The sequence below is a fragment of the Mercenaria mercenaria genome, chromosome 5 (assembly GCF_021730395.1).
Source record: "Mercenaria mercenaria strain notata chromosome 5, MADL_Memer_1, whole genome shotgun sequence".
NCBI classification, from domain to species: Eukaryota; Metazoa; Mollusca; class Bivalvia; order Venerida; family Veneridae; genus Mercenaria; species Mercenaria mercenaria.
In genome coordinates, this window is record NC_069365.1 from 50,605,880 (window position 1) to 50,621,516 (window position 15,637).

At 33.8% G+C, this 15,637-nt stretch overlaps 2 protein-coding genes across 2 annotated transcripts; one reads left to right on the forward strand and one right to left on the reverse strand.

The window, feature by feature from the left end:
- Positions 1 to 4,683: 4,683 nt before the first annotated feature.
- Positions 4,684 to 6,950, reverse strand: LOC123558984 (uncharacterized). Its single transcript, XM_045350808.2, has 2 exons — positions 6,544 to 6,950; positions 4,684 to 5,630 (listed from the first exon to the last, which is right to left on the reverse strand). The coding sequence occupies exons 1-2, from the start codon at positions 6,803 to 6,805 to the stop codon at positions 5,182 to 5,184; spliced, it is 711 nt and encodes a 236-aa protein (XP_045206743.2). The 5' UTR covers positions 6,806 to 6,950; the 3' UTR covers positions 4,684 to 5,181.
- Positions 6,951 to 12,869: 5,919 nt separating this feature from the next.
- Positions 12,870 to 14,498, forward strand: LOC123558983 (uncharacterized). The gene is made up of 2 exons (XM_045350807.2): positions 12,870 to 13,383; positions 13,689 to 14,498. The coding sequence occupies exons 1-2, from the start codon at positions 13,134 to 13,136 to the stop codon at positions 14,180 to 14,182; spliced, it is 744 nt and encodes a 247-aa protein (XP_045206742.2). The 5' UTR covers positions 12,870 to 13,133; the 3' UTR covers positions 14,183 to 14,498.
- Positions 14,499 to 15,637: the final 1,139 nt, after the last annotated feature.

The window sequence follows — 15,637 nt, forward strand, 5'->3', positions numbered from 1 at the left end:
AGGGGGGGGGGGGGGGGGGGGGAGGGGTGAGAGAAGAGAGAAGATATATTGAAAAATTTTTTTAAAAAGCCAGTTTGCTAAAATGGATTTTTTTGAAGTCTCAGTTGCCTAACTTTTATATTCAATTTGGGTTTCATGGGGGGGGGGGGGGGGGGGGCAAAGACATCCCTCCGGGGTGGATTTTTTTCTTTAACTTCAGTTTTCTGTGGGGGCTAAAATTTCCCCGGCATTTTTTAAATTTTTAAAGCCCTTTTTTTTTTATATGTACTGATATCTATAAAAAGTGTCGGTGCCCACGTTAAACAAAAAAAAAAGATCTTTAAAAGGGAGCCCCCAAAATTAAATTTAAATTTTTTTTGACTCTACTCAAAGATAAATAAATCAAATACAATTTTAAAGTAAGTGAATCTTGGGGGATTTTTAGCATAGTGGCCAAAAAACGTTAAAAAGACAGTTTTGTCCTTTATTTAAATTGCCGGAAATTTTTAAAAAAAAATCGAGATAAGTTTAAATGGATAGTGGGTTTGGGAGAAATAATTTTCGAGATTTTTGCTCACCACCATCATTTTCTTTGAGCGTAAACATCAAAGTGACAATGTGTAAATGTTCAAATTGAGTTATTCATACAATAGTGACACAATACAAAGGTTTATATGGTCAATGTCTATAATAAACAATCAAATACAGTCGACTATTTGAATGTTGTCAGACAGTCAGTTCAAGCCCTTATATTTACATTCACTATACATTTTGAAAAAAAGGGAAAAAAAGGGAAAAAGCGTTTTTTTATAAACAAAATGGTGTATTTAAAACAAGGGGCTGCCTTTTCCCCGAGTTTTCAAACGTAACTGACGTCATTCACAAAAAAAAACACTAAAAGGCGGCGTTTTTATTTTTTTTTTAAAAATTTGACGCCAACATTTTTAAAAAGGAACAAGGTTTAAATTTTATTTTAACAATTTTTGTTTCGGGAAAGGTCAAAATTAAAAAGACACTGGGTTTTAAAAAAAATTAAAAATGAAAACCCAGAAACGGAATTCTACTGATTGGAAAAATGGGCGGGGGTCTTTTTGGCTGTTCTTTTACAGTCGAAAAAATCGATATCCGAAAAATTTTTTTTTGTTTTTTGATTTTCTGCTTAAAAACAAACCCCTTCTTTTTGAAAAAAAACCCAAACTTTTCAAAAAAAATGTAAATATAAAAACTGAATGTTATTTGTTTGAGAGTTTATATGGGTAAAATCCACATTGGGTCTTCTTGCAATTCATCCAAAAATCGCTAGCGCGATTCAAATATTTGCAGAAAACAATGTTGGTTTTTTACCCGTATTCACGAACCCCAAAACACAATAGAATTTAAACTTTTAAAATTTTTTAAAAATGTATCCTAATGGTTAAAAAAACAGTCAGGTACTATTTTAAACTAACCCGTGCCCAAACCCAAATTTTAACCCGAACGAAAAACCCGATTTCAATTTACGAATGGATTTTTAAGTCATGGGTGATCTGAAATTTTTGGTTTAACATATATAAGCCTTGCTGTACCCCTTTAAAGGACAATGCAAAACTTATTTTCTAGGGGCGGGTTAAAAATTTTTTAGTTTTTAAACAATGTTTTGGAAATGTGATGCCCTTAATTTTTCCCCCATTAATTTCCCCTCCTCATGTTATTTGCCCCTTTGTACGAAAAAATTTTATTTTTTAAAAAATTTCCCCGGGTTACAATGGGTTTTCCCGCGTAGTTTCCCCTTTGGGAAGGAATACCAATTGCCGTTTTCCCTCAAAAAATGCAAGAACGTGAAAAGAATTGGTTAATCCGAAAATTTAATCCGTTTGAAAACGGGAATAATTTAAAAAAGGCCCAACCCCACGTAAGGGCAAGTTAAACAAACTACAAAATCTGAAGCTTTTTGGTTTTACAGCTTGGGCACAAACGCCATTTTGTGACGCTAGATTTGGACACGAAGTTCAAAGGGACAATAAAAAAATAACCCCCAAAGATAAACAGCAAATTGAAAATTCAAGGTTTCCTGTCGAAAACACCCGTTGCTCTACAACCGGCCCCTTTTACCCGGCCTTTTTTTCATTTGGATGTTTAAGGAAAGCCACCCCCCTAACACCAAAACCCCTTTAGTCCTAAAGAGACCATTTAAAAAATCGCAGGGGTTGGTACACCATTTTTATTGCCCAAAAAACGCAAGGGTGTTTTTCAAAAGGGGGTGGGCCCGTTAGAGGAATGAAAACCTTGTTTGTAATCTCCAGGAGGAGATGAAAAACCCCACTCTTTCTTCAGAGGCAAAACTGGCGATAAAAGGCGAAAAAGCGTTTTTTCTGACATGGGGCCGGGAAAAAAGTACAAAGCCATTCCTTTTTTTTCGTTTTGAAGTTGGGTATAAAGGATTTAAAACCTTTTTTTACCCTTTTTTATGCAATCAATTTTTTATATTTTGGAAATTTTAAACATTAAATTTCTTTAAGTACAATTTAAAGGCGGTTTAAATCATAAATTAAATAATCAATTTTTTCAATTTTAGGACTTCCCTACCATCAAAAAAACTGGAAAGTTGCCCTATGACCTATAATGTGTGTCGGGGCGAGCAAAACCAAAAAAAAACGAAAAAAACAATTTTAGTTAAAAAAAGTCCCTTTTTTTTTTATTTATATAGCTTACCCTTTTCATTTAACAGTAAGATATTTTATAAATTTAAATTTGATCGGGCAATGCATTTTATATTGTAGGGAAAAACGCATTTTTTTTTTTTCCCTGTTATTATATAATAACATCTGCAAAAATCCCGAAAGGATTGGTTGGTTTAAAGGCTATTCTAGCAAAAAATCGTTAAAAAAATAATAAAAATTTAAATTTTCCCTCGACGTTTTATAAATTTCCCTGAAAAAAAGCGGGAATGGCCTTGTTTTTTTAAATTTGACGTCATTTTTTTTTGAATTTCCCTTTTGGGGCCCTAATTTTGGGTTTTTCGCTTTGTCAGGGAACGGGGCATTATGAAAAGGTTTTTAACAGCACGCGACCCGGGGAAAATCTCTGTTAAAACACGTTTTTCCTTTTCCCTATAGGGACAGGAAACAGCAGTTTTTTTTGTTTGAATGTATATTGGAAAGTTTTGCGATGGGGGGTTTTTTTTTCCCAATTTTTTGCGAACAGAGCTTCACGCGAATTTAAAAACTGAGTTCGTGAATTATTGGATGCAATTTTGTCCCGAAGTATTACAAAAATAAAAAAATTTAAAGCGAGTTCTTGCATCGAAAATTTTGTCTAAAGTTTCCAAATCCCCGAAATAAATGGGGGAAGAAAATTAAACCAATCAACCCGGTAGAATTGTATTGAAAAAATAGGGAAAAGGATAAGCAAAAAAATTTGTAAAAAGGTTTTTAGGGTTAAAATTGAACTTAAAGAAGAACGACTTTGTTTTAACTATTGTTAGTTTGAATAGTAAATTTCTTTTTGAAATTTCATGTATTTTACAAAATAATCTGCCAGGAACATATTGGTTTAGATAATTTTTAAAACACTCATATTGGGCGGGATTGAACTGTCCCTTCTACTATACCCTTTAAACCTTTCACTTTTTTGGGTAACTGCCAATCTTCAAAAAAGAGGGGTTGGGTTTTGGTCTTCATCTGAGGGGCTAAGAAGATGATATATGTGCTTTGTTTTTTACAAAGAGATAAATTTTTATAAACCCGCCCCGATAACTCAAACCCCTATTGTACATTCTGGGTTTTTGTTAAATAAAATGTTTTAATTATTTTTTTCCATATTTGACCCTTTTGCGGGGGAAAAGGAATTTTTAAACGTAAAATATAAAAGGGCCTTGCGTTCCCTAAAAAATAAATTAACACAGAAGCGTTATAACTTATTACATTTTGGCTGCAATATGGTCATGCTTGAAAGCAATTTTGTTTATGTGAGGGTAGACGTATAACAATTACATGAGTCCGCGATTTTAACGTTTGCAATTTCAATAAATTGAAACTGTTTTTTTTTATTTCAATTTTATTTTGACTTTATCCTTTGAACTACTCTCTCCTAACCTAGTAGTGGTACAGTAATTTAATCGACTTACGCAAAATGCAAATACCTTGTAAGATTCTGGTACTTTGGGGGCCCATTCAATGTATTTAAAACAGAATTCCGTTAATTTAAGCTGTTGCTAGGTGTGTTAGGGTGATTTAAGAAAAGACTCAGGCAAACCGAGTCTGCTGTTACTTGCTCGAATATGTTCTATGCTTTCAAAGGATTTGTTTATGTAGTTTATCATCTATCACACCAGCAGCCTATAAGTGTCGTGTGGCGGCTGTAAAATGTCTCCCAGCACCAGGACTCGGTGTGGTTTTATTATCTAATCTTTTGTCATCACATGGTACTTTCAATGTTTATTTTAGTACAGTTTGGCTTATGTGCTTGGAGACCTGAGGGGATTCACATTTCATTATGGACACCCGTAATCAAACAAGAGTCTGTAATTAGTTATTCCAAAGAATTTTTTTCTAGATTAGAAGACACGCAATATTTGTTGTAGAGCTGTAAAATGGATATCTGAAATGTGAAAACACTTCTTGACTCGAACTACCTGGGAACATAACAATGCATATTCCTAAATGTCTTCTAATAGACTGCGCTTTATCGTTTTAGCATGAAAACTTCAAGAAAACAATTTCTGTATAATGTGTAATTGTTTATTAACTTCTCATTGTAGATTTGTACAACATAATAAAATGACAGAAAATAATATAACATCTGAAGCATTCCTTCGTAGTACAAAGACATTTCAATATTGATAGTAAATTTATTTATCAAATAATTAAGGCCTTCGAGTGGCTTGTCTCCCGTTTTTTCACGGTTCAGAGTCCAGATGTGGAGGAACTGAACCACATGGGCACTAGCAAGATTGGTTAAGTATATAAGCATCTGAACGATGAACTGTGGTAATTTATGCGATAAACCACAAGAAGGCCTGGATTGTTTTCATTATTACATGCACATTGAAATGTTTTGATAAAAATCATGCTGTATGTTTTATTTGTAACGAACCGGACGTCATGCGGAAATCTGACGTCATAATTGGCGTCATAATGCTTTCTTACCGATCCTCGCGTCACCCGTTGTTTATCGCAGACTATACATAGCTCGTCCTCCTTTTTTAATTGGCAAAATTTACAATTACAACATATCCGTATTGTCACACAAATGTAGTCGCTCAGACAGTATCCTGATCTTCAAATTACCAGGCAGACTGTCGTACATGTGTTTACAATCATGAGCAAGATCTTCTAGCATCTTTGTTCTGTGTTGCTTGCTGCCCGCTATTGTTCCAGAAAATATTCCGTACCCAAATTTTCCTAGTACACAGACAGACTCTGATATTATGTCGTCATATTGAAATATCAAGCAGGTAGTAAGAATACTGAGGCAGTTCTTTGCCTTTTCTAATTTCAACGCATTGCCGGAAGACTTGTCAAAAGATCTAAAGAATGTAGTAGGATCTTGTTTCCCTCGTGCGGCGTTTAGCTCAGAAGTCAGGCGTTCTTTCATTGTGTCCTTGCATTTCAGAATCAGAGACTGAACTTGATATTCTTCTGACAATTCAACTACTTGTAAAATCTGTTCAGCTGCAATACAATAAACAAACAATATATAGACAAAAATAGCAGGCTTCATGAAGATACTTATATGTATTTGAAATATACAGCATTGTGCTGATATCCGTGCAGTCTGATCAAGATATCCGTGCAGTCTGATCAAAATATACACTGTTCGCAATTCAGTCAGTATCATTTTGGTAAGCACACCTTTTAACAGTTAATGGTACTGTCCAAATTGAAAGATGGACAAGTTCATTATAGAAATTTAGCAGGGTAAGGGTTAAAGGAGGAAAATGATATAGGTTTGATCAAGTATGAACTGATGTGTTTGTTAAAAATCAACCAGAATCCTACTTTATTTATTACAAATAACGGTATTTTGTGGCACTAATTACAGTAACACAGTACAGTACAATACAGGTCGCAATTCACTTCCATTTAGTATTCAGTCTATATCAATTGAAAGTTCAAACCAAATTAAAATTTTTAAGGGAGATAATGAATAGAAAACTAACACCGATATACAGGTAAGAGTTATACATAGCGTAGTTGTAATTGTTTATAAACCTCCTAAAACGCTATGCCTACCTTTGTAAGATCGTGTGCTTCAGTCAGATTGAATTGTTTATTTATTAACTGGTACCGTACTATGCCAAATATTGTGACTGTTAATTTGTATAATTATCTCCTAAACAAGTAGTTAATTTAATAAAAAAAAGAAGGATTTCTGAAACAAATGTAGTATGATGCGTATATTTGAAATCAACGATCTGGTAAAAGTAACTATTTTCTGAGCAACTAAACATCATTATGTATTTAACATTTTTTACTATTTTCACATGAAAATTATAATTCAAATAAAATTAAATTCAATATATATATTTATCAAACATTTTTTCAAAACATTTCGTATATTCAATATTCTGACAATGATACTTACGTGAGATTTGTTTTTGAACTGCGGGATGTAAACATCTTAAAAATTCCAAAACATCATCATATCCTTTTCCTGGTAGTTTCACTTCTCGAGTTTTGTTCTCCTTAAATCCATTATCAAACATTGCTTTAAACACAGGAGATACATAATGGAGAAAGTTTTGTGAAACATACAATTTCTTTCCATCGTCGAACACAAATGAAATTTCATCTTCACATTGTCCCGCGACAATAAATGCTGTTTCATTAGCATTTACTTTATACATATTGTTTTATTAATTCTTATGGCTTTTTAGTTTTTTTTTATTAAACTTTTTAAGTATCTTTCACCGTCAATGTTTACAATATATGTGACGCGTCACCTATAATACCAAAAAGAACATTCACAGAGTTGACGGAGTTTTTATGAAGGGGAAAGGTGATTAACCAGTTTCTCATGACTCAAAGTCAGCCCAAAATATGACGCGCAATTTTAGTAATAACAAATAATCACAAAAAGATGAAATCTGACCTTAACTATTGACACCCAAATATCCGCCCTCAATTGGGCGCACTAGACCATACCTTTTATCAGTTGTTAACACAACGACAATCCTGAACCTAATTATATCAGGTTTATGGCAACTGAGTCAAATAAAAGTATGCAGTAAACTATGTCATTTACGGGGGCTGAGTTTTGTAATTGTCAAAGCATCCTGTCCTAGATTTATGCCATTCATTTAGAAAACCATATCGAAACGATGTTATTTAATAAGTGTGTACAAAGAATGTGAATTATAAAGAACAGTTTCTTTCCATTTCTTTATCTGTTTGAAACAGAATTAATTATTTAGATTAATCTGACAGCAATCAGTTTAAAGCTTGGATATTTTGTAACTGTGCCTGTCAGAAATTAATACATAACAATCACAAAATCACAACTACATAAATAAGCAAATATATATGCAAAATATTTCAGTTATGCGTAATCTCTAAATTATATCTAATAAGGTAAGTTGTTCCCGTTCATGATACATGAGAGGTCTAGGTTTGGTGTATAGGCAATTCTAGACTCGGTTTGACAAACGCTCATGGTATATAAGCAATTCTGGACTCGGTTTGACAAACACTAATGGTATATGAACGATTCTGGAATTAGTTTGACAAACCTTCATGGTATATAAGCTCATGGTATATAAGCAATTTTGGACTCGGTTTGACCAACGCTCTTGGTATATAAACAATTCTGTACTAGGTTTGACAAACGTGACACACGCTCGTGGTATATAAGCAGTTTTGTATTCGGTTTGACAAAAGCTCATGGTATAAAAGCGGTTTTGGACGCCGATTTACAGGTGTAATTAACAAGTATAATTAATGTAGAAAATGAAATGGTGCAGGGCGCACATCAGTAGCGTGTATGCCTATCTCTGGGTATTTTGACGCAATATTACTTATAAAACATATTTATATACCTTATGATTGCATGCCATTTTCACTACTTTCAATTTTTTTTAGTGTACTCATATCTATGTATTCACGAATACGTTTTGCTCTGAAAAAGGTCATATTTGACGCTAATTAAAAACAATGTTTGTAATAGTTTTTTTTTAATAAAATATACTTTTGAAGTCAAGTACATGTCTATACTCGACACAAAAAGAATTCAGTCTGTAATTTAGCAGAACATTTAACTATGTCCGTCAAAACCTGCAGAGAATGTTCAACAGATTTTATATTCATTCTATGGTCTGGCTGGAAGATTATTGCCATTTTATGTAACACGGCCTTTGGTAAGATAAAAAAAATACTTAATAATATTATTCAGTCAACTGAAACAGTGTAAAGGATGAGAGATTATAAAACAGGCACAAAAACTTGTAAAAAATACAACACAGCATCTCATCACTATACCTGCATTCCCACTTGAAAGGTAAGTTCCTCTCTTTACTATAATTACGATGTTAGTTGATAGATAACACCGAAATGAAAGTTGGTATACTTTATACAATCATTGGTTACGTTTGTTATAGATACAGGCAAACATCCGGCTAATGGGTTTCAATGTATATTTACTGACTATAATTTTTGTGTTTATAAATATTAAAAAAATAGCTAAATGCAAGGTTTTTTTTATTTGCTTGATAAACAATTTTGATTTATTTGTGGTGATTTTCCGAAAATAAAGTTGAAATACAGGGCAAATAAACGCATATGTTTTTCAAAAGTACCCGCTCAATGTGTCTCATTGATAAGAGGTATCGAATGTCATAGATATAAGATGTTTACATGGCGATATAAGTTTAACAAATAGTAATCTTCGCAGATGGACTATTTGATATTGTATACAGTGTAACTTCCTCCTGTAAACATGAGACCTAACTTGTTTGTTGATGTGTTAAACATTTCATTATAAGCTGTCATAAAATAAACGTATTTAAATGTATTAAATATGTTGGAAATCAAAGAAGCATTTCGTATGTTTTCGAGCAAAAATTAATAAATATACTTTCAAACAGGTCTCCGACATTGACAAAAACGAAAATGTTGCAGACTCGGTTTGATTGAGCCTGTTCATGGACGGTAGTGGAAATTGATGCAGAATTGGGCAGAACTCAACATTTACACATGCTACAAGTACAAAAAAAATCAATTTAGAGACATCCGCAAATGTGTTCATACGGCGGTGCACATGGAACCTTCAATGATCACTAGCGTGTAATTCCATGAAAAGCGGCGTATGGTCCCAGTTTAAATAATGGGTTTGCCCTAAATGACAAAACAATAGACAGAACTAAATAAAATGGAATTAAGAAAGGGGATCTGAGGTTATGGAGCCTGCATATCACAAGAACTGTCAAAAGACAAAACTAAAAAGCAAGCACCATATCCAAGGGGTAATTATACAATACCCAAAGCTATGAAAGTGGGAATATTGGAATCACCCAGGCTGAAAAACTAAACAATACCAATAACACGACATAAAAGTCGTGCTGAACGATCTGAGAAGATTGAAATTTAACAGCCCTGATTGAATGTACGAGGAGAGTTCAAATATAAACAATATGTGACAAAAAGTAAGCGTTATGAACTGACAAAAATATATCGATATATACAGTACCAGCTTCCCTGCCTTTCTGCCTCCCCGCCTACCTATACCTTTCTACCTACCTATCTACTCTCTCTTGGAGAAAATGGCTATAACACTGGCACCAGGCCAGAAAGGAAATGCCGCTGTACATGTTATTGGTGGGGGGGGGGGGGGAGTCTCTTCATAGTGCTGGCTTTTGAATTTGGAGGATTTAAACTAATCTACTAATTTTACGGCGTTAGATTTCACTTTCTAGCGCAAATCACGGTGAGCCAGTCTAAAATGGCCCAATGCGCTTACGCACAAGTAAGTTTTGAAATCCTCTGAGACGAAAATAATTGTTCGTTTAAAATAAAGAAATATAGTGTAAATACTATTGTTACAGATGTTAGAAACGGTTCAGTTATTAATAGCAAAATATATAGATATATATTTACTATTCTTTGTGTTCGCAGTATTCAAAGATATGCATATACATTGGATCACGTTAAAATATATTTCGTTCAATTAAATAAATTTATTGTTTAACTGGCGGTTCGTTTGGTCCGTTCTTTTGGACCATGGAAGATCTGCCGGAATAAGAAGCGCTCTTCCGAGATATTCGATTGTGCGTCTTCTGTTTTTAGAAAATCTTCTGTGTCTTCCACCCGATAGTCGGAAGAGGTAGCAGAGATGTTAATCACGTTATCAAAACAAGGCAGCAATTCGACATATAAAACTTACAAACTGAGTAATAAACTAGAACAAATAAAATGCTTAGAATTTCTTTTTCAAATAGCACATTAGCAATAAAAATCTCTGGAAAAAAAAAACATTTAAAAAAGAATGATAGATTCAATATTTTTTCACTTCCGGCAGACGTCCTTTCGATTGAGATTTTCTTCCAAGAAAGCTTGGGCCTAGGATCTCTAAACTTGATACGAAGGTTGGCCATCACCAACAGAATGATGATCCCTAAGAAGTCACAGTGATCTGCATTAGGGAAACTGTTTTTCGTATAATTATAACACAATCTATGTCCCTGATATAACTTTAAAAGGAGCAACACTGGACTTCTCCTAGGTTTCTTTTTTAAAAGAAGCCTACTATAAGGGTATTGAGCTGTATTATAATTATTTCTGGTCCTTTGGGATCATGGAATCCATTCAATATTTATATGATAGAGTTCCGCTTAAGCCGTTGCTAAATGGTGTGAGGGGTATTGCACATTTCGCCATCCATCATTAACAGATTTAATAAAAACAGTATGAGCTATTATTCTGATATGGTGTTGTTTGCTTCTTAAATGTTTTATTTCATATCTTATCGCCCTTTTCGGAACAAGTCATTACATGGATTAAATTGCACTACAGGCAGGCATATGTCACAGAGAGTATTAGGTGTAGTATAATGTACATGTTGTTTTTAAATGTTTTGTATATCCCTAAATAACAGCGTTGCTATGTGTCTAAAGCATATGTCTATGTTTAATAATGGTTTCAAAAGTCTTTTCATTGTACAACTCCACTCTCGTCTCACTTGCGCCAGCCAGCTTAAGTGGACTTCTACAGTAACTACAGAATTACATTGGATGGACTTTATAAGCATAGTCATAAAAGTTTTTCCAGGATGAGGGCTACCTTTAGCAGCTGCCGCGCGGGAATTATAGACTACTATCGTGTAGGTTAGTCAAAGCTATAAGACGATCAATTGGAGGCATAAAACGCAACGAAGAAAAACAATAGCATCCTAGGTTAGATTCAGTTTGATCAGGAGAGGTAATGACAAGTGCAATATCAATTACTTAAGCTTATGCATTCCCTCTTTGTTGTCTCAGAAGAAGGTTTTATTTGTCACTGATGTTTCTTACAACCTAAAAGTACTAAACTAAAATGTGATGCTTTATACAATGTTAACTTAAAACGAAGCTTAGCAATAAACTAGAACTATCACTTTAAATGCCTGTTGTCACAATTTGAAGGACACACGCTTTTTTAAATACGAAGGAGTGTCTTTGAGTATATTGTGTGTGTTTTTTTTTTTTTTTTTTTTTTTTTTCACCCGTAGATTTGGGTTTTATCCTTAACCGCTTGTTTTGTTTCTGAAAAACTTGTTACCCGTGCAAAACTCGAACGCATGACTTGCAAAAGTGTAATGATAGCCAATGCCATATGCCACTCGAGCATAAGATCTATTTTCATATTTTATTTAATTTGTTAGTAATCATGTGGCATTCATTACTGCTAAATTGTAACACTAAACAGAATTTCTTTTTATTTCTTTTTTGACATGCTTATAAATAAGTGTTCTGGGTTGGAAGTGTGCTAGTCATCGAACATCACGTCATCAGATTACTGTCAGTGTCATCAAACATAACTACACTATCAATATCAACTTTCCTCGAGCAAAACTTAAGGAATTCTTCTTTTGTTTTATAACTATTTTATTTCTCAAATAAAGCCGTCATATGTAAATGCGGAAAACATGTATGTATGTGGCTGATTTCTGCCATTTCGTGTTGGCGCTGACACGACAAATTTATCTGTCAAGTTTTCGTGTTGGCGGGTATAAATATGTCGTGTTGGCGCCCTTTATTTGTCGTGCTGTCGTGTTTTGATATCTTTTTATGTAACAAGAAGGTATTCGGTCGAAATTTACATAGAACATAAGTCAATTTTAATTCTTAAACTTATATTTTCTAGCATGCAGTTATGTTGTGTTCAGTTCAGTAATTGTTGTGCGCATGTCTAACGGAAGATGCCAAAGCGAAAACACGAAAATTCGACAAATAAGATATTTGTGGTGTTTTCGAGTTTTCGTGTTAAAACTCGACAAATAAGGTATTTGTCGTGTTTTCGTGTTGGCATGGCAAAAACACAACAGCACGACAAATAAAGGGCGCCAACACGACATATTTATATCCGCCAACACGAAAGCTCGACAGATAAATTTGTCGTATCGGCGCCCACTAAACGTCGAGTTTTCGAGTAAAATATGTCGTGTTTTCGCCACGCCGACACGACAACACGAAAACTCGACAAATTAGGTTTTTGTCGAGTGTTCGTGTTGTCGTGTTTTCGCCCCGCCAACACGAAATTGCAGAAATCAGCCACCATATGTATGTCATGTATATTTCAATACAAAATTGAAAAGAAAACTACAATGTAGCTGTATGTATATGTTTAAACTTACCATAACTGGTCTGTGCTAGTTAGATAGAGAGATAGATAGATAGATAGATTTCGGTATCTCACAGATGTGCATAAATGGTTAAAACAAACATAATGCATGCATATATACAGATTATTAGATGTATACACAAGTTTTCAACCATGTTATGCACATCAATACCAAGGATAACACAGAAAAGGGAAAAGTGATTCTCTTTTATTTCCATTGTGGTCCTTGAGTTATAATACGTATTGCATATTTTCGAAAAACGAGTGATTGTATTGACTGTCATAAAAACCTAACCGAGATTTCACTTTAAAAGTTCTAAAAGAAATAAGTCTTCACAGAATATAATAGTTTTAGTATCAAGTAAAATGTCAGTTATGGATCATTTTACAGAGAGTGGAAAAAGTTCTGATGAAATTGTTTTAAATTTTGACAAAGGAAATAAACTTTATGTATCAGAGAGCCTCTTGCGATATGCTTCTCCCGTATTTGAGACAATGTTTGAACAAAAGTTTAAGGAAAGCGAAACACGGGAAATAGAAATGAACGAGGAGGACTACAACGACTTCTTCGAACTACTGCTTAACTTACACCCAGGAAAACAAAAACCTGTTGACGGTAAGTGATAATTAAATAATTTTAAGTCTAAAGCTCTCAAGTGACCATATTTCTTTTGCTCTTCGCTATCTAATACATGCTTTTTAATTCAAAAACAAATGTATTCAAACGACAAATAGGCTTTACTTTTCTGATATTGTTTTGGTTAAGTTCATGATATGATTTAAGTTTAACGGTAGCTTTAACTCAACTCATCATTTTTTTACAGCTTTTCTCTTTAATGAATACGTAATGAGCCATGGGAATCATTATTTTGATTTTTTTAATTATGAAATGTTTATATTTCCCCTCATGTTTTATTTCAGAACAAAACGTTCTCGCTTTGGTTTCTTTAGCGCATAAGTACCAAATGGATTTATTACTGAATCGATGTAAAGAGAAAATGCTGGATATGCTTCATCGTCTAGAAAAAGAAAAAAATAAAGAAAGTCCATCTGAACGTTGTCGAGCTGTTGGTAACTGCTTTGAGATTCTTATTAAGGCAGATAATACTAAGCTTGAAGACTTGTCTACAGCCGCCATCCAAGTTATTGCAAGCTTTGGTTACACGACAATTATCGGATCACCTCCACCAGTCTTTGGGCAGGTAGGCACACCGTTAAGATCGTTCAGCCAAGTAGCGAGTACAGGTACAGGAGAAACGAATGGCGCTACAGCATACAAAGAGGACAAACAGAGAGACGTTGCCGCTACAATTGATGATCCTATAAAACAATGCAAAGAATTATTTGAAAACATTCCAGATGATCTAAAAGTCAGAGTGTTATCACAAAGACTAGCCTTTTGTGACAAACAATAGCGGTGACATAACAAGGATCAAGAAACAGTTTTGAATTGGAGAAACAGAAAAAAATTAAAATGTTAACATGGGTAATGTTATGATATTTTGAATACAAACTGTCTTCATCACACATAAAAATCTGCTTATCGTACTTTTAGAAATAAATATTATTCAACTTCTGAGACATTTAGATTATGATAAGACCACCAGTTATAAAACTGTAGTGCAGTGGAAGCATTAAATATATTTTTCTTAGATGTTGTACAAATCTTTGACAGATGCTACTCATATATATTTTTCTAGTAACAATATTAATAAAAAGCTAATTTCTTGATCTGAGTCAGTGGGACTATTACTTCAGTTTAGCTTCTTTATTGACACTTTCACTGTAAGGTAATAGTCTGGCAAAATTTAAATATAGCCGCATTTATCAAAAACGATTAGTTCTTGACAATGTTAAAACAGCAAATGCTTTCGTGTGATATCGCTTTTTTAATACTCCAACAAGGTCCAATGCCTAATGTATTCAAACAGTATAAACAAATTGTAATTTGAAAGAAGCTATTATATTTCTCTCGAGCAGTTATACTCATTTAATATTTAGTGTAACACTACAGCTCGAGTAAAGCAATAAACATGTTATTAAGAAAATCCCAAATAACGACAAAATGCACCTTTTATTCAGTCCTGCCTCAGACGATACATACTTGTTGCATATAAAAACGTTCAATTCTGCGACAGCCCTTTCTGTGAACGTAAAATTCTCACAATGTCCAGAAACCAGCTTGTCAAGCGAAGGAAAAAGCATTTTCCAGACCATACAACTGAAGCCAAATTATGCATGTTATATTATTTACTTTTGGACCATACAAATAAAGCCAAATTATGCATGTTAATTACTTTTGGGAAACGTCGTCTGTCTTTATTTTGCCAGTCTAAAATAAATGTGTTTTCTGATCCGCAATTCGCAATCATATCACCTCGGACATTATGCCAAATACAAGAGACTCGTGATACGAGTCTGGATATCAGAACGTCGTCTCGTGTACCGGCAGCGGGTCTCTTGACCATTTCATTTAGAGATAAAGATATAAAATTTTATATCATAGAGAGACAATGCAATTTAACCCAAGATTTTCAATTTTTTTTTCTCACGGTTTGTTGATATAGACTGATCATTAGTGCCTACTTCCTGCTATGGAAAGGTTAAGTTGGCATGAGCAAACCAACGCATTGTTTACAACAATAACAAAGAGCGTCTATATCAATTAAGTCAATGACTATTGAATGTTAAACCGCTTTTTGATCTTTCAAGGGAGGTAATGAAGAGAACACTTACACTAACATATCGGTAAGGGTTATACGCATTCCCGTCTAAAGCCTAGGTTAAATCAATTAATTTTAATTGGCCAGTAGTATTTGAAGGATAATTATACTGCAACTGAACATGATTCATTTGTTTTTATACAAGTA

Excerpts from the sequence above, each read along its gene's own strand:
- LOC123558984 (XM_045350808.2), bottom strand. The coding sequence starts at position 6,805 with ATGTATAAAGTAAATGCTAATGAAACAGCATTTATTGTCGCGGGACAA. Across the intron at positions 5,631-6,543 it reads AGTTCAAAAACAAATCTCAC|CTGAACAGATTTTACAAGTA; the intron begins GTAAGTATCATT and ends ATTGTATTGCAG.
- LOC123558983 (XM_045350807.2), top strand. The coding sequence starts at position 13,134 with ATGTCAGTTATGGATCATTTTACAGAGAGTGGAAAAAGTTCTGATGAA. Across the intron at positions 13,384-13,688 it reads AAAACAAAAACCTGTTGACG|AACAAAACGTTCTCGCTTTG; the intron begins GTAAGTGATAAT and ends GTTTTATTTCAG.